At 46.2% G+C, this 19,762-nt stretch overlaps 1 protein-coding gene across 3 annotated transcripts in view; it reads right to left on the bottom strand.

Annotated features, from left to right (window-relative positions):
• The window catches only part of KAT14 (lysine acetyltransferase 14), a 614,848-nt gene that overhangs the window by 394,945 nt on the left and 200,141 nt on the right, over window positions 1-19,762 (bottom strand). For all 3 annotated transcript variants that reach the window (XM_086951254.1, XM_086951255.1, XM_086951256.1), the window contains exon 4: window positions 1,486-1,667. In XM_086951254.1, the coding sequence (XP_086807380.1) occupies window positions 1,486-1,667 (182 nt within the window). The remainder of the gene's footprint in view (window positions 1-1,485; window positions 1,668-19,762) is intronic.

Here is a 19,762-nt window from a genome sequence, read left to right as displayed (position 1 = left end):
CTGATTTCCAGGAGGACCTGTTTTACTTGCTTGTACGACGGCCCACATCACACTTGCTGCACCTCTGTTCATTCACATGCACAATGATGCGTTTATGAGGTCAGTGCTCGCAAGTCTGCAATGGTTATTGGTCATTGGCCATTGTTTCCCTATACTGGCTGCAAATTTTCCAGCAGCACCCAATAGATCATGGCTGACAAGACACACAGGAGTATTGCATCCTGGGCAGACTCGCATTTCACATGTAGCATGGTACAAGCTCAAAGGATACAATTCCTTGATATTGCACCAGTGAAAATAATAAGAGTATCAAGAGAAGCTGTTGGATTCCAGTAGACCTAAGCAGCAGAAATCAAGGGGCATACAAGAGATTTATAAGAACTGCTGGAAGAACTAGCATACAATACAGCTGTTGAGTGAACAACAAGCTTACCCTGATTTCGATGTTTCCTCTGCAGGTAATCATCAATGTGGCAGCCTGGGAAACTATGCACCAGCAAATCACAGGCCATTACACTTCTCTCAACATTGACAGACTAGCTTTCAAGAAAGCTGAGCGGCTAGAGCACTCCACTACCACAGCTTGTTTGTACAGCCCAGAAATAACAGACAAAGGATTCACAGGAGCAATTAAGGAAAATGGATTTCCACTTAAATTAATTAAAAATACTTGCCAGGTGGTCCTTCTACAAGAGACAGTCTTATTGTAGTACAATGGAAGCAATCCTACGCAGAATAACATCAATTTGCCTCATCTGTGGTTTTTGTTACAGTCAACTGAGTCAAAAAAAGCATGCTCAATGATGGATAACTTTTTCAAAGAAATCAAACTAAAGGAATACAAGCGCGTTTTGAATTTCATTGCAAATACATGATTATCAGAACATCATTTTAAACTAAAACACATCCAAAGTTATAGACCTGAAAATGTATAGAATAATCAAAAAAATTTGGAGGTCCTAGATTTTAGTGGCATCTGCTGTCGAATTTGTTTCTGTGTATGGTTTAGATAATCCTTTTCCTGTTTTCAGAATTAATAAAAAATGCTCCAAGAACAATCTTTGGAATTGAAGGGCTCCATCTTTTCACAGAAAATGCTGAATGGTGGAAGGCCTCATGCAAGGTTCCTTGCTCAACTTCATTTGTTTTTGACGTGATCTAAAAACGACCATGAAGGTTTTTCAGAAAAGCACATAACAAGTGAAGATGCCACTGATATTTTAAAGCACTAGTCGAAACAAAATTGTCATCGCATGTCTGAAATTTATTATAAGAGCTTACCTTTTAGAAGTCTACTTAAAAAAAAAAAAAACATTTGCTTGGATCAGGAAAAATTGGATGTTTGGAGTTACTAGAAACTGAACCAAACTCTAAGGAACATATGTTTAAGTTAGGCACTCAATGTTAATCCAAGGTAAGGTCATCTCCATTGAGCAGGACATACCCCGCAATCAACTTGATATGTTATTCAGATATAGATAGTACCTTTTGTTTTCAGTCCGGAGGCACAAAATATTTCTCCTTCTGGTCTCATTGCTGGAGGCTTGTTGTGCACAAGTTTCCACCATCCAGGTTCTCCAAATTCTTGAGCACCTGAGCGAAAGAACATAGGACTTCCCACAGAGAGGCAACCAGCGACAGTGCTCCACCATGTTGATGTCTTTTTCCTAGATTGAACACAAAGCAGTAACATTAAATAAACATAGCAGGGTTTCAGTTGAGATTTAAAACATGCAATGGCACAGTCAATAAGTATCACTTTTGGGACCTAATGGCATTGCCAATGGCTTTTAGCCATGCTGCAAAGCTTCACCAATGCTGTGCAACCAGAACTAAAGTATAAGAAACAAAAAGAAAGAAAGACTGGCGTGGATGACAGGCTTTCTTTTATAGTTGTGTGCACTAGACTTGTGCACACTTGCAAAATAATGCGAGGGGGGGCTGTTTAGTTACCAATCATAGTTGGATTGGTAACTAAAAAAATGAAGAAGAAAAAATCAGATTGCAATTTTTAAAAAGCGGGTGAGGGAAGAAACAGTGTGGCGGAAGCAATACAGAGGGTACAAAGGGTGGAGGAGAAACAACAGGCGAGAGAGCAACATGGAGTGGGTGAGGGAAGTACAAGAGCGAACAAATAATAGGAGCAGTACATGGCTGAGGAAGAAAAGCAGAGGGTGAGAGAGGAGGATGCAGGTGGTGGATGCAACATGGAGGGAGGGGTGGGAAAAAGAGAAGCAAAAGGCGAGAGAGCAACGTGGAGTGGGCAGAGGAGAAGCTTATGGGCAAGAAAGCAATGGGGGTAAATGAGGGAGAGCTCAACACGGAGATGAACAGGAGAAGCACACAGACAACAGAAAGCAACACAAAGTGCAGGGAAGAGATGTTCATGAGGGAGACAGCTAGAAAAACATGTTCTCTCATGAGTGCACATGTTCTCTCTTGAGTGCTCAACAGAAAAGAAACAAATAGTGCTTGAATATTAAGCAGTAAATGCTTAAAAGCCAGCCAATCAAAAGCGAAGGTAAGGAGACAAAGCTCTATAGGAGGGTCAAACGCAATATTGACCAGCTGGAACAAACATAAGAAGCAGGCAAATGCCAGTGACAGGAATGCCAGTCAATGGTTGAAAATAGGCAGGCTCTAAGCGCCAGTATGTTCTTGGTAAACCCACATTATGTCTTGCAATAGAGAGCTCATGCGGCTGTCATGTAGGAAGGTCTTAAAGATAGAGACAGATGATCAACGGATCTTATACTTCAAAATAGTGAAAAGTATTCAGATACCTGGGGATCTGGACAACCAACACTCCCAACTTATTCTATGAAGCCAACCCTGAACCCCAATGTAGGAGATTAAAACAGGAAGTGAAGCATTGGCAATCACAGCCAATCTCATTGCTGGGCAGAGCTGTAATGTAAAAGATAGTAACAATCCAGAGATTTGTTTATATTCTCCAAAATGGCCTCTAAAGGAATCAGGAGGGATTCTTTAAGAGGCTAGACTCATTGGTCTGATCTTTGATGTGGGCGGGAGGACAACCCCGGATAGCCTTGAGGGTACTCCAAAGTTAAAAATAAGAGGAGGGTATTGCGCCCTCCTTATGTACGAAAATATTATGAGGCGGCGCAAGTGATTGCGGTAAATGACTGGCAGTACACAGACTGGGAGGACACAGTGTTCAGATGAGACTTGGCAGAAATGAGAGGTAAGGGCTACCTTAACGCACTATACGGAGCACACTATCACCAACAATGTGCCCAGTGACAAGGACGGGAGTGGGGACGTGGAAATATCAGACTAAGAAAATGGGGTAGAAACACAGATTGACTTCCAAAACACCATTATCGGAGGGCTCCAGACTTGGGCCAGTGACAGCACTGCAGGGATTTACAGGCTGGGATGCCATTGATTTATCTACCCCGCCAGATGTATGGGACGCAAATGGGGTGCTCCCCTTCTCTCATCTACGTAGAGAGTACCAAATGTCTGAAACAGTGGCTGAATCATGCAAGGGTGTGCCACACCTTTAAAAGCTGTGTACTGCTAGGGGAGGAAACGCAGGAGGACTCGCCGTTTGAGACTATGCTCTTAAACGGATGGGTGCAAACAAAACTGATTTCACTGACATACAGTACATTAATGAGGAATACCCAGCCCGATCTACTGGCCCTGTAGGGCAAATGGGAGCGGGACCTGGGAGGTTTGGAGAAGAATGATTGGCAGGAGGCCTTGGAATTTCCAGCAAAGGTAGCAATAAAAGTCATGGAGTATACTACACAAGCTCTTTGCTACATAGGATGGGACAAACAGATAGTGCAGTCTGCCTTAGGGGATGCGGTTCAGAGGGAACCTTGTGGCACTTTGTAGCTGTCCCCACATTCAAAATGTACTGGGAGGCAATGGCCACATAACTGGAGGAAGTAACAGGGGTGCCGCCTGGAATTTATGCCAAAGCTGGTAATCTTAGGGGTGTGGGACCCAAAGGATCACACAAAGTATCACAAACCACTTATAAATATTGGCTGCCTGGTGGCAACCATGATATAGCGCAAAGGTGGGGTTCCGGTACTACCCAGACACATGATAACTGGGAAACAGGAATGGATTTTTGTAAGGTGATGGAAAAAGTAATCTATAAAGCACAAGAGTGTATGAAAAAAATGGAAAATATATGGGGAGGATGAGAGGGAACTGAAAGATTAATATGGCGGAATGGGTGGTGGGGCTGGAAGATGATCACTCCAGCCACCCTTTATATTAGAACGGGAGGTGACGCACATAGATGATGGACATTTGAGGATTACTCATGCATCTGGAACAGAGGGAATTGGATCTAATACTGTAGACCATGCACATTAAAGCGGTCATATTATGTATGTGTATTGCTATTATTAGAGGATTTAAAACACATCATATAAATACAAACTGTGAGAACTAGTACACTATGTAAGGCTTGTGAAAGTAAATACTGCAGTCAAAGAAAGTGCTTTACCTGTGCCACATAATATACATGGAGGAGCAGCATTAAACAGTTAAACAACTCTTTCCGTCAACAAGTATGTGCTCACATTACCAACACTCAGAATCCAAATCACATAAATTAAATGATATGATTATAAATCTGTTTGCTTAAAATGTTTACCATGACCAGGTCAGTGAAGATGCGCACACTACTCAAGAGTACAGAAGAAAATAGAAGGCAGGCTTCAAACAGTCAAACAACTCTTTCCATCAACAAGTATGTGCTCACATTACCAACACTTAGAATCCAAATCACATAAATTAAATGATATGATTATAAATCTGTTTGCTTAAAAAGGTTTACCATGACCAGGTCGGTGAAGATGCGCACACTACTCAAGAGTACAGAAGAAAATAGAAGGCAGGCTTATGATCCCAATGGAATAGGGCCATCAAAAGTGCTCAGACCTCCAGAAACAAACCATGGCAATCATCCACGCTCTACACACCTTCTCTGCTTTGTGCACCCATGTGCAAAGGCACCGATAAATTATCGGCATAGTTCTATTAAGATGGAGTGAGTCTTAAATTAAGATAGTTCTTTCAGAGGGACTAGATGCCTTCTAATTGTTTCAAATAGTTTAATTTAACAGCTCTCTAAAGAGATGCTCATGTTCAAGTTCTTTTTATCTTATTTTATTAGGCCATGATATCAGTGTGAAGCAATAATTAATGTCAATTACAATATATCTTAAGCATAAAAAATGAAATAAATCATACATACGTAATATTGCAAGTTCATGTTACATATTAAACGAGGTCCCCCCCAAAATACAGTCATTTACAAACAAAGCAGTACAATACTAAAGGAAAAATAAATAAATAAATGAATAGACAATGTAATCAAAAACTGAAGGGTATGATAAGATAAACAAAGAAAACTAACCACACAGAAACTGTATAAATCATTGATTTCCCCTTTCATCATTCACATAGTCTGCAATGGCTCCCCATACTTTTAAACCCAGGTTACTTCTACAAGGACTCTTAAGGGAATATAGATTGTGCTCCAAACGGAAGAAGGCTAAAAACCTCGCCTTCCACATTTCAAAAGAGGGCGATTCTTTCTGCAGCCATGCCAAGGTGATACAGACTTGTGCTACAGCGATAGCCATAAAAATAATATATCCAACCTTTGGTGTATCATGACTAGCCAATGGTTCCTCTGCCAAACCTAACAGCATGAATATCGGGGTTAGCACGATTTCTACCCCAGTTACGGAGGTTAAGAAATTTTCTATCCCCAAAAGTAGGGGGTGCAGTTTGGTACATGCATAAAAAACATGGAGGTGGCCGGCAGCCTCGGTTCCGCACCTAAAGCATTTACCGTCGTTAGTGCGACCCCACTTTAGCATCTTCAGGGGGGTGTGCTATAGATTGAAGATGGTTTTATAATGATGGGACCCAAGACTTGATTAAATCAATATTTCCCCTGCAATGTCAATCTATTTTTGTAACAGCCCCTCGCCCTGCCCTAACGTCCGATTCAATTTCTTATCCTGCTCTTCCAGATAATCCCCTTGCAATTCCACAAGATTCCCCTAAAGACATCCTATTTTCTGTCTACTTTTAATGACTTCAATCATATCCTTTTTCTCTGTATCACCTGGCTGCATTTTCTTCTTATCTAGATAATCCAGTAACTGAAGATATTTAAAAAAAATCTCTATTTGACAATCCATACCTTTGCCTCAACTGACAAAAGATGCAAAGATTGCCTTTATCATAAAAATCATCAATAATCGAAATTCCCTTTAATTTCCACCTACCCATAATCGTAGCCCAGAAAATGGGTTGTAATAGCTGTGTTGCCTCAATGGGAGTGAAATAAAGAATTTTCCCGATTTTCAAATACTTGCGAACCTGCTTCCAGATTTTAAAGGCTGCTCCTAATTCCTTAAACCGGGTCTTTTTGTAGGAGCATGGCTCAATAACCTTTAAAATCAAGCATTTGCAATGCAATAGGTCTCGCATTATTAAAGTTTGAGCTATTGGTGTTGCCTTATTTACCAATGCCAAAAGCCCAAACGTTAATAATGCAAGACCTATTGCATTGCAAATTCTTGTTATTGTATGTGGGAAATAGTTGAGAGGAGCTTGTTTGCGCTTGGGGCTGCTAATGTGTGGCCATACACCTGTGTGGGGTTTTTCCCAGATGTGGGGGTGGCCACCGTTGGCAGTGGGTGTTGATGTGTGCTATGGCAGGGTGGGGAAATGGTTGGGGGATGCTTGCTTGGACTTGGGGACCTCCTGGGTTTGACCTTGCAGAGATGTAGGTGCTTGTTGAGGTGAATCTCAGACATAGGGTGGTCTTCATTAGCTGTTAGCGTAGAAAGGTGTTATTTTGTTTTTATGCAATGAGTAGCTTGGGAAGAGCTTGCCTCGATGTCAGTCCATTTGGTGGTTTGATCTTTTTTGAACGTGGAGTCACTATGGGATATTGCTTGGGCAAGGGGGCAATTGCGGATGGGAGTTCAGGCCGTTGGGGTTGGTGTACCTTGAAACTGAATTTTGGTTGGTATTGCTTTGGTTGCATGTGGTGAATGGCTATGAGGGAATCTGTGCTGATAGTAAGGTTTGTTTGTGAGAGGGTGGGTAGATATGGGGGTTGGGTTTACTCAGACACGGGGGTTGTAGGAAAGTAGGTGTTAAGAAATGAGTTACTTACCTGTAACTACAGTTATCCAGTATTGGTGTCTTTCATAGATTCACATGCCTGAATCATTCCCCGTCGTCGAGACGGGAGCCTCCGGTACATAGAAAAGTAATGTCCTATAGACATACATAGAGAAAAATAGGCCTAAGGTCCTCCCCTTAGTAGCCTATCCTTGTCCTTATGTAAAAAGGACCAAACTCTTAGAGCCAGCCAATCAGCTAACACCTCCCTCTAGAACCTTCCTGTCAGGAGCCTCAGTCCCTCAGATTTTCGTACGCACCAAGCTAAGTAGGCGTAGCACTGATAGAGAGATAGGTGAGTCCTTCCAGGGGAGGCGGGAGGGTTGCATGTGAATCTATGAAAGACACCAATACTGGATAACTGTAGTTACAGGTAAGTAACTCATTTCTTATCCAGTATTAAAGGTGTCTTTCATAGATTCACATGCCTGAATCAGAGTAGCAAGCAATGCAGAGTGCACATTTCTGATGGAACAGCATATAGAAGTCCTTAGATAAGACATCCTGCGAGCATGAACCATCACTAGAGCATGAACCATCACTAGGTATCCACAATAAATAACACTAAAGAAATGTGCATACCAGGGTAGGATGGAGGGACGGAGGAAGGCTCACCTTACCGAAATAGATGGCGTTACACCTTACCGAAATAGATGGCGTTACACTGTTTGTCCCACTGCTGCATCATTCATCAGCTCCGTATCCAGGCAGAATTGCCTAGTAAAGGTATGCGGCGACTTCCATGTTGTCGCCCTGTAATGTGAATGAGAACCATAGAAGTGGACATAGCTCTCATGGTGAGCGCTCTCACTTTGGAATGCAATGGCTGTCCAACTTGGTCATGGCAGAAAGCAATGGCTGCAGAATTCCATTTGGAGATGCTCTGCTTGGCAAGCGGTAGACCCTTCCTAGGTCTGCTGTAAGTTCGTAATAGCTGGTTAGATTTCCTGCATGTTTTCGTTTTGTCACTGTAAAACTGTAAACATTGCTTGAGATCCAAGGAAAAAAACAGCGATCTCTCAGCTGCCGTGCTGTGGTTCGGAAAAAAGGAACGCATAACCACAGGTTCATTTAGGTGTAAGTTCGACTGAACTTTTGAGATAAACCTAGGAGTGGATCTCAGAGTCACCCAGTCTCTATTAAACTGCAGAAAAGGATCCTGGATACAAAACCGCCTGTAGCTCACTGACCCTCCTTGCGGATTTGAGCGCCAGGAGGGGTGTGGATTGTCCACGAGACATACTTTGGGTCAGCTCTGTGTACTGGTTCAAACAGATGTTTTATGAGCTGGTTAAGAACCACATTGAGATGCCAGGAGGTGGCAACATCCTTACTGGCGGGAAAGATCTGTATAATCGTTTTAGAACTTGCTTAATCAACCCGCTTGACCAGAGCGATGGACTCGTTGAAATTATTTCATAACGAGATATTGCTGCTAAGTGTACTTTACTGGAGGAGTGGGCTAGGTCCGACTGTGCCGGATGTAATAGATAAGGCAATATTTGCTCCGGTGACGTGGAGAAAGGCCAATTTCCGTGATCTGCACCCTAAACACAAAAGCGCTTCCATTTCAGGGAATATGTTTAGGTGTATCCGCCCCTGCTCTGGTAAGAATGTCCACAGTCTTGTGGAATATTCAGATGGTGGAACTCTGAACCCAGGGGCCAGGAGACTAACTTGAGAGACTTCAGATCCGGACGTTGAACTTGATTATAGTTCATTGTAAGCAGGGATAGGTACTGGCGCAGGTGGGCCGGTGGCTCCAGGGATAGACGGTGGAGCTCTTTGAACCAATGTTGCCTCGGCCAAATTGAGGCTATTAAAATCAGAATACAAGGCTCCAAGTAAATTTTAGTGAAGACCATGGGAAGCATCGGGAGTGGCGGAAAGGCCTACGCAAAGACGTTGCGCCATGCGATTGGAGATGCATTCCCTAGGGACCCTGACTGGGGTTGCCAATTTGCGAAGTGTGGGCATTTGGCGTTCATTCTCGTTGCAAATAGATCAATTTGCTGCGTGCTTTATCTGGAGAAGATTTGGCCAATGATTTGTTGGACAAGCTCCCACTCGTGTGACGATGTTTTCTGGCTGCACAACACCTTTGTGAGCTCATTGTCCGTCCTATTTTTGGCAGGCAAGCTTGAAGGGCCAGGAAGACCGCCCATAGTTCAAGCAGATTGATATGTAGTTTCTTCTCCATAGGAGACCACCTTCCACATATCTGTAGCTCTTGCAGAAAAAAACTCCAGAGCCTTCCAAAGAGACGCCTTTTGTGACGACATGAGGAACAGCCGGAAGTAGGAATGACGAGCTTTGAGACAGGTTTTGAGATGATATCCCCCATTGTAGGGCTCCGGCCATATGAGAATTCATTTTTTATGTGGTCGTCAGATGACCCTGTGCAGTGGACCCACTGCTTCTAGAGCGCCTCCTGTAGAGGTCTCATTCGTAGTTGACAGTGAGGAATCAGGAGGATACACAATCACTCTCTGGAAGGGAAAACCTTTGCTGACCGTGTGTCCAGGGTTGCACCTAGGAAACTTATGTAGTGAAAAGGTTTTAGGACCGATTTTTCTTGATTGAGGGTGAGATCCAAGCAATCAAAGCTGAAAATAGGCGTTTTCTTGATTGAGGGTGAGATCCAAGCAATCAAAGCTGAAAACAGGCGTTGGAAGACCTGGACACATCTTCTAAGGATGAAGCCTTGACCAGCCAGTCATTCAGATACTGAAAGACTTGGTGTCTGAGATATGCCGCCACCGGGGAACGGTATTTCTTGAATGTTTGCGGCGCAGACTTGAGCCCAAAAGGCAGAACGCGAAACTGCAAGCGTCTGCCCACTACTGCAAATCGTAAGTACGGTTAGCTATTCCTGTGAATTGGGACATGGGAGTAAGCGTCCTGTTTGCAAGACCTCCTGGATTATCATGCGAAACGAATGCTTCCGTAGGAATTTGTTGATGGCTCTGAAATCTAAGATTGGTCTCCACCGCTTATCTTTTTTTTTTTTTTTTTTTTTTTTTTTTTTTTTTTTTTTGGATCAAAAGGAAGCAGGAATAAAATCCTTTTCCCTCATGAGGAGGTATTCTCGCCATAGCTCCTTTCTACAGCATAATCCAGATCTCTCGAAGAAGCAGCTGTAAATTTTGATATCTCCGCTGTCCTCTCCCTGAAAGGACAACTTCGCAAAAGAAGAGCGCTTGTTTTGCTATTGTTGGCGCCGAGGGCATCGCAGTCCATTCTGGCCTGAAGAGCAGGAAGACTCGAATTGATAATTTCCTCTGTAGGAAGACCGTCTTCTTCCTCCATTTCTACTAAAGGACTGGTTCCTATACTGAAGAGTGGCCAAAGCTCTTGCATTGTCTGCTTCGTTAACTTTTTGTGCCAAATAGTAACTGGCTATCATATGGTTTGTCCCAAAAAACGTTGTTCGCACCTCAGGACGGAAAGGGCCCTCCTTGGATCCGCAAGACTGCTGCTCCAGCCAACTGGTGGAACCCTGTCATAGCGATATTCCTCGCGCAGTCTATGGCTTGACGCCGATGCTTCACCATCTAGCAGACTCCACTTTGGTATGGGGCATGTGTGCTCACAATTGTTCACAATAGCGTCCCAAGGGCGTTAGAGCGTTCGCTGGGGAAAGCCTGTTCCCAATGTCGTCCACTCTTATTCCCTCCTTATCAGGAGGAGGCGACAACGGGACCGAAGGAGTCCCGGAGCTCTTCTGGGCCGCCTGTGTCACCACGGAGTCCGGCTTAGGATGTTCCTGTGAAACACGCCGGTGCTGTATCTGGCGCCTTATACGTCTTATCCAACTGAGGGATCACCAGTGATACAGAGGAGGGGTACATCATGACCCTTACCGTTCCTGACTATGGGTAATAGATAATCAGTATTGACCTTACTGCCTTCTTGAAGGGTTCTTCGATGACGAACAAGAGACAGGCCTCTTCCTGAGAGGTTATTGGATCTTAAAACGTTGAGCAGCCCTCTCTACCACCTTAGAAGAGATTCCAGAATTGGCGGATTTCTTCCTTCGTCCACGAGCCCTTCGACGAGATCGCCGCCATAGACCATGCCGTCGTAGACGAGCAGTCATCGACAACGTCGGAGACTAGCCTTTGTAGATGAGGCCGTCGTAGATGAGGTCATCATAGACGAGGCCATCATAGACGAGTCCATCGTAGACGAGGCCATCGTAGATGAGGCCATCGTAGACGAGGCCATCGTAGATTAGGTCATCGTAGACTAGGCCCTCGAAGACTAGGCCACGTAGACTAGGCCGTCGTAGACCAGGCCCTCGTAGATTAGGCCATCGTAGACTAGGCCATCGTATACTAGGCCCTTGTCGACGCTGTAGACAGGCCGCCGTAGACAGGCCGTCATAGACGAGGTCGTCGGGACTATGCCATCGTAGACGAGCCATCGTAGACGAGCCTTCGTAGATGAGGCCGTCGTAGACGAGGCCATCGTCGATACCGTAGACAGGTTGTCATAGACGAGCAGTCGACTCCATAGACGATCCGTCGTAGACAAGGCCGTCAACGCCGTCATAGACTAGCCTTTGTAGATGAGGCCGTCATAGACTAGGCCGTCATATAGACAAGCAGTCGTCGTCGACGCTCTCGCCGTCGACGCTCTCGCTGTCGTCGTCGACACTCTCGTCCGCTCTCGTCGACACTCTCGTCCACTCTCGTCGACACTCTCGTCGACGCTCTCACTTCCGTCGTCGACACTTCCGTCGTCGACACTTCCGTCGTCGACACTTCCGTCGTCGACACTTCCGTCGTCGACACTCTCGTCGTCGACACTCTCGTCGTCGACACTCTCGTCGTCGACACTCTCGTCGTCGACACTCTCGTCGTCGACACTCTCGTCGTCGACACTCTCGTCGTCGACACTCTCGTCGTCGACACTCTCGTCGGCGACACTCTCGTCGGCGACACTCTCGTCGGCGACACTCTCGTCGTCGACACTCTCGTCGTCGACACTCTCGTCGTCGACGCCCTCGTCGTCGACGCACTCGTCGTCGACGCACTCGTCGTCGTCGACGCTCTCGTCGACGTGCCAATGTAGACGAGGCCATCGTAGACGAGGCCAGCGTAGACGAGGCCATCGTAGACGAAGAGGCTGTCATAGGCAATGATGGTGGTTTTGTCATCGACGATCCAGTTGACGATGTTGGCTTCTTAGTCTTTACCTTAGGAGGTATAGAAGACGCCTTTCTGAATGATCCCATGACCAGTGGAGGTGATTTTGACGGCTCAGAAGTCGTCTTTTTACCTGATTTTTTCTCCAAAAGCAAGTCCTTTAATCTCCTTTTCCACAGAGTGAGGAGATTTTTGAAGGACTGCGCCCGGAAGACCCTTGAGCGGTCTTTTTTAGGGCCTTCTCAGGACGGTCCCCTGAGGAATGAGTCTGAGGAGATTCTCTTCTTTAGAGGTCTCCTGGACTTTGAGGGCCACGCCTCATAGCAGTAACTGGAGAAAATAAAAACCTCCTTTCTGGTCTGAACAATATTAAAAGTCTCTCTTCACGACTCCTCAAGAAATTACTTGAGAAAGTGCAACATACCTTGCAGCCTTTGGCCTGTGAGTGTGAGGAACAGAGCAAAGCAACCTTCTGGAACAAGAAGCGCAGGCTTTAAAATAAAATTCTTTCATTCATCTGTGAAGGTAATCCATAGTAGAAAGCAAAATTATTGTAAATTAAGTGAAAAAACACAGAATCTGAGCAGAGCTCAGGGGAGACTCCCTTAGCACAACGTGCGGTAGAAAATCTGAGGGACTGAGGCTCCTGACAGGAAGGTTCTAGAGGGAGGTGTTAGCTGATTGGCTGGCTCTAAGAGTTTGGTCCTTTTTACATAAGGACAAGGATAGGCTACTAAGGGGAGGACCTTAGGCCTATTTTTCTCTATGTATGTCTATAGGACATTACTTTTCTATGTACCGGAGGCTCCCGTCTCGACGACGGGGAATGATTCAGGCATGTGAATCTATGAAAGACACCTTTAATACTGGATAATGGGTCTTATTTTGGTTGGATGTGGGGACTGCTTAGATCGACTAAGATGACTAGAGAGTGGGGCTGGTTCCATGTGGCATGCAGGGCGCGGGGGCTGGTTGGGAGTTGACCTTACTGGCGTCTCCGTCGGATCATGTGGGCTTTGATGGCACTTACTTTGTTTCTCAGCTGCCAGCACTTGTTGGTGGTCATGCTCGAAGGAGGGGTGTACACCGTGTATTGAAGTGGTTTTGCTCGTATTTGAGAACTTACCAGCCGGTGCCCTCGGCAGACACTGCCAGGGAGTGTGACCAGAAGACGAGACGGGGGCGGGGACCGGAGCGGGGGTAGGGACAGGGAGGAGGCTGGGGAGCACCAGAGAGGGCAGAGACCGGAGCTGAGCTCGGTGTGGGGGCCAAGGGGGCTCCTCTCCCCGCACACCCTCGTCCTTCGGCCGCCGCGTCACATCCCAGGTAAGGGCTTAGCCGAACATTCATTTAATTTGAAGCCTTTGTCAGGGTGATGTTACCCCCTCTTTCCGCTGGTGCGGTGCTCACTGCTGCTGCTCGCGAACTTTCGGATAATTTAGGGACGCGACAAAAGAGAGCGACGGAGCGAGGGGTCATCTGAGGTAGAAAGGAGGGTGGCGGGAAGAAGGGAAGAGGGCTCATGTGGATGATGGGGTTAGAAAAGAAGCAAGGGGTAAAAGAGGGAGCAGAGGGAAGATATGAAAGAAGGAGAAAAGGAGACGGAAAGGGCGATACGGGAGTGTGAGAAGTTGGCCTGGTATACGATGATCACTATTCTAGTGAGCACCGTGCACTAGTCCAAACGACCCTTATGGTGATTGGTTGTTAGTCAACCTTATAGACCAGCTATCCTAGTGGTAGCATGGACAAAAGCAGTCTTAGGCTAAACTCAAGAGGGAATGTGAAGCCAGCTGTTTTACCATATGCAATCCTTTTAAATACCAAATAAAAGAACAGCACACAAGTTATATATTACAAAATATATGTATTTATTTCTAGAATAATCCTCTATACTCTTTATGAGCACAGAAGCACAAGCGTTAAACAAAGAATCAATGTAACATACAATAAGCTGCACAATTATGGATAGGCCGGGTGGCCACTCAAACCATATATTAAGAAAGTGGTATAAGTGCCACGTCACGAACAATGGTAAGGCCTAGGGAATCGCTGGGCCTAAACTGGACTAACGAAGGTTAGGACATAGGAGGCCCACAGGATGCGGGTGCAGTGTCTATAGGCAACCGCGTTTACCATACAAGTCAATGGTGCGTAAAAATCAGAAAGTGATAGGTTTAGGAGACTTCCGACTGGACTAGAACTTATGTGTAAGAAGAACAGGAGAGGACCCATAGACCACGTTGGGATGGGTATAACGAGTACACAAAAACAGTTCCCAACAGGTATCATGTAGAGACAATTAAATAATGTATGCAATCTGCATTACAAAAAGGGAAACAAGGAGTCACTGTGTTTTTTTTGAAAAAGGCAGTATTATTCACCAATGTACATAGGGAGAGGTCTTTCACATGGCAATACAGTTAAACAGCACTGTATAGAACAGATCTTGTGACAACCCAGTGGCACTTGGTGCAAGGTGCTATATACAATAAGTGAAGTGAAGGTGCAAGTGCTAAAGTGGACAGCGTGATCGACGCATGAACATAAGTATATACATCAATTGGTGGCTCAACAGAAACAAGTTGTAATCACTTTAAAATACAATTGTGGATTCAACAGGAGCACAAATTGTGATATGCGTCATGTAATTTATGCTGTCTTGTCGACGGCGTTTCGATCCCTTCTATTTGGAATCGTCATCAGGACAGGGTTTTCGATGGGACCAGTGCTGTGGGCGAGAAAGGGGTAATTAGGGGTGGGCAAGGCAGGGCGAAGGGGAGGGGGGCGGGTTAGGGGGGAGGGGGGGGTTGCGGAGGAGGAGGAACATTGATTGCCTAGAAGAGACAGGGTGGGGGTGTAAATTAGGAGTGACTAGGGTAGGTGCACTGATGAGGAGATATGGCCAGGTGAGTTGGTGCAGGTAAGTGAAGGGACAAGGAAGGCAATGGAAACAAGGGGGGAAAAAAGGGGGAGGGTAAAGACTTACAGTAGCACCCAAGCGAGGGCGTGTGGGTCGCTGCGGTCCAAGTGGTCGTTCAGAAGTCGACGGCTGCAGGGGAACAGAAGGAGGGGGGGGGCGGGGATCAGAGCCAGATCATAATGAAAGGAGGGGCTCGAGAACCGAAACTCGGATTAGGTGAAATTACCTGATAGTAGAATCAATCTGCTCAGCGGGCGGGATATGCGGCGCCTGCGAGGAAAAGTGGCAGGGGTCAGAGAGAGCTGGTAGCGAGGCAATCGTTACGTAATGCCACATGGCGAACGCACAAAATGTGCAGTGTGTGGGCGTACCTGTATGGATCAGGGCGGCAGAAGGCACATGGGTCTCTTCTAACGCGGGGCTGTTGGCAGTAAATGCTGGAGCTCTCTGCGCCGGTACGGAGCCACATATAAGTAAAGATGGGGAGGGCGACAGGAGAGGTGGGGTAAGGGGCGTGTCTCTGTGTTACCACGGTGACAGAGGCAAACAGGAAGTTACGAGGAGCAGGAAGTGAAACAGGCTGAGTCGGATCGTAGTCATGGCAATACTAACAGACAGGGCGTACTAAAGGGGCTTAATAGCAGGACGGAACCTGCATGAATGTAATCGCCAGAGTGGAGAGCAAGGCGAGATCATAAACGCAATAGTCAAAGACAAGTACAAGAAATATAAAATTATATACACTCTTAAGGTTACACAGATTGTGAATACGGGGTCGGGCCAAAGTGCGCCTGAAGTGGAGTGTATTCACAAAGGAAAGGGTATCCAGTTGGATGATTGGTTTAAAACCAGTGGGATATTTAACATCATATTAGATTCAAATGTCATGGGCGAAGGAAGCAGCAATAAAGATTACAAATAGAACAGGTCCAGCTGGATACACGGTTTAAAACCAGAAAGTTAAAAACATATCCATAATCAAGTAGAGTAGTCAGGGGAATAGAGTTGTTCGAGCGAAATATGCAGAATATACATTTAGAGAGTTACATAGTTTGTAAATGCAAGAACTGGCACAATTCCGCGTGGGGTGGGGTATATTTACAAAAGACGATGGTGCGTACTATTGATAGAGGCAAATGATCCAGCAATGGAGATTATAAATAACTGGGATCCAATTGGGTATATAGTTTTAAACCCAGAAAGTTAAGTGTTAGTCCACTCATCAAGAGTATCGGTCAACCATGGGCTCAATACTCTTGATGAGTGGACTAACACTATCACTATCTAAAATCCACTCCCTTGATTATCAGTTGGATCATCGATGTATATTTAACTTTCTGGGTTTAAAACCATATACCCAATTGGATCCCAGTTATTTATAATCTCCATTGCTGGATCATTTGCCTCTATCAATAGTACGCACCATCATCTTTTGTAAATATACCCCAACCCACTCGGAATTGTGCCAGTTCTTGCATTTACAAACTATGTAACTCTCTAAATGTATATTCTGCATATTTCGCTCGAACAACTCTATTCCCCTGACTACTCTACTTGATTATGGATATGTTTTTAACTTTCTGGTTTTAAACCGTGTATCCAGCTGGACCTGTACTATTTGTAATCTTTATTGCTGCTTCCTTCGCCCATGACATTTGAATCTAATATGATGTTAAATATCCCACTGGTTTTAAACCAATCATCCAACTGGATACCCTTTCCTTTGTGAATACACTCCACTTCAGGCGCACTTTGGCCCGACCCCGTATTCACAATCTGTGTAACCTTAAGAGTGTATATAATTTTATATTTCTTGTACTTGTCTTTGACTATTGCGTTTATGATCTCGCCTTGCTCTCCACTCTGGCGATTACATTCATGCAGGTTCCGTCCTGCTATTAAGCCCCTTTAGTACGCCCTGTCTGTTAGTATCGCCATGACTACGATCCGACTCAGCCTGTTTCACTTCCTCCTCCTCGTAACTTCCTGTTTGCCTCTGTCACCGTGGTAACACAGAGACACGCCCCTTACCCCACCTCTCCTGTCGCCCTCCCCGCCCTATCTATACTTATATGTGGCTCCGTACCGGCGTAGAGAGCTCCAGCATTTACTGCCAACAGCCCCGCGTTAGAAGAGACCCATGTGCCTTCTGCCGCCCTGATCCATACAGGTACGCCCACACACGGCACATTTTGTGCGTTCGCCATGTGGCATTACGTAACGATTGCCTCGCTACCGGCTCTCTCTGACCCCTGCCACTTTTCCTCGCAGGCGCCGCATATCCCGCCCGCTGAGCAGATTGATTCTACTATCAGGTAATTTCACCTAATCCGAGTTTCGTTTCTCGAGCCCCTCCTTTCATTATGATCTGGCTCTGATCCCCACCCCCCCCTCCTTCTGTTCCCCTGCAGCCGTCGACTTCTGAACGACCACTTGGACCGCAGCGACCCACACGCCCTCGCTTGGGTGCTACTGTAAGTCTTTACCCTCCCCCTTTTTTCCCCCCTTGTTTCCATTGCCTTCCTTGTCCCTTCACTTACCTGCACCAACTCACCTGGCCATATCTCCTCATCAGTGCACATACCCTAGTCACTCCTAATTTACACCCCCACCCTGTCTCTTCTAGGCAATCAATGTTCCTCCTCCTCCGCAAAACGCCCCCCCCCTCCCCCCTAACCCGCCCCCCTCCCCTTCGCCCTGCCTTGCCCACCCCTAATTACCCCTTTCTCGCCCACAGCACTGGTCCCATCGACAACCCTGTCCTGATGACGATTCCAAATAGAAGGGATCGAAACGCCGTCGACAAGACAGCATAAATTACATGACGCATATCACAATTTGTGCTCCTGTTGAAACCACAATTGTATTTTAAAGTGATTACAACTTGTTTCTGTTGAGCCACCAATTGATGTATATACTTATGTTCATGCGTCGATCACGCTGTCCACTTTAGCACTTGCACCTTCACTTCACTTATTGTATATAGCACCTTGCACCAAGTGCCACTGGGTTGTCACAAGATCTGTTCTATACAGTGCTGTTTAACTGTATTGCCATGTGAAAGACCTCTCCTTATGTACATTGGTGAATAATACTGCCTTTTTCAAAAAAACCACAGTGACTCCTTGTTTCCCTTTTTGTAATGCAGATTGCATACATTATTTAATTGTCTCTACATGATACCTGTTGGGAACTGTTTTTGTGTACTGGACTAGAACTTAGCCACTTAAAACTAGGACACTAGAGGTGTAAACCACTACAGGAGCACCGGAGTTATATCATTACCTCACCCACAGGAAGCGGGTGCATAGGTGCCAAGGTGTGTCGGGTTTCTTCGTGAAGTTCTATGGAGCCTGGAGGAAAAGATGCTGCAGGAGGCCAGGAGAGAAGAGTCCGGTTGGATCCAAGGGTGGATCGAAGATGAAGAGTACCTGAAAGCAGAGGGGACAGAGTGTGGGTCACTAGCCAGTGACCAGGATGGAACCAGGACGGAACCAGGCAATGTCGTGTTGCGATCAGGTGCTGTCGAGTAGGTTGTATCCACTGCCACGTGGACCAGAAAGGATCGAGGATGACCAGCTGGTGAACACGAGCTGTCCCACGAAGGCTCTTGCTGCCGGCGGTGTCGGTACTCGAATCGGAGTCACCAAGCCTTGGCAAAGGCAACCCACGCAGGACTCGAATATGTCTTCTTGATCGGACCGAGAGGGTCAGATCGGTGGCTCCTTTTCAGGGGAGCTAGGGCCAGTCTGGAGCAACCAAACCAGCAGTTCAAAATCGTAGGTTTGTCGTCACAGAGGCCACTAGCCAACGGGCAAGTGACCAGACAAGGCGTCGAGCAGGAAAAGTGCAAAAGGGCCCCACGCAGCACTCGGAGAGTGTGGAGAGGTGATCTTTGGAGCACAGGCTGCTGGGGGGTGGGGCTTCTCAAACCCCAAAGCACAGCGTTGAGGGAGCCTCGGGAGCTGCACAGGAAGCACTTCGTCGACTTTTCATGATTGGCCAGTCCCACGTCTCACGTAGCCTCCACAGGTCTAAGCTTTGCTAGGACTCTGGATCAGGCTGTTGGAAGTCTGGGAGTCCAGATCTTGTCGGTCTCTGTCGTTCGAGCTCCGGCGGGAGCAACGGCAAAGGAAGTCTTGATGCGCTGATGGTGCCTGCTTGCACAGGGTGGCCACTCCTTGACCACGAGGGAGATCCTTCAGTCTTCTACGTTGAGTAGGATGTCGAAGGGTCCAGAGTTTCGTTTCAAAGTTTCAGTCAGGATGATCTAGTTTGCATTGGCACAGCTCCTACCTTTATTCCAAATCAAGGGGCTGGATCACCTGCTAGGTCCCTCCTATGGGTGGGAACCAGGAAGGGGGTGGTTACACCCCTTTCCCTTTGTCCCGTTTCGCGCCAGAGCTGGGGCTGGAGTGCCCCAGCACTGGTTTGAACTGGACTATGCATGGGATGCCTTGTGCGCCCTGGGCAGTGTCTAGTTTCATTCAGC

Source organism: Lissotriton vulgaris, unplaced genomic scaffold, assembly GCF_964263255.1.
Source record: "Lissotriton vulgaris unplaced genomic scaffold, aLisVul1.2 SCAFFOLD_1162, whole genome shotgun sequence".
NCBI lineage: Eukaryota > Metazoa > Chordata > Amphibia > Caudata > Salamandridae > Lissotriton > Lissotriton vulgaris.
This window is presented reverse-complemented; position numbering and strand designations above follow the sequence as displayed.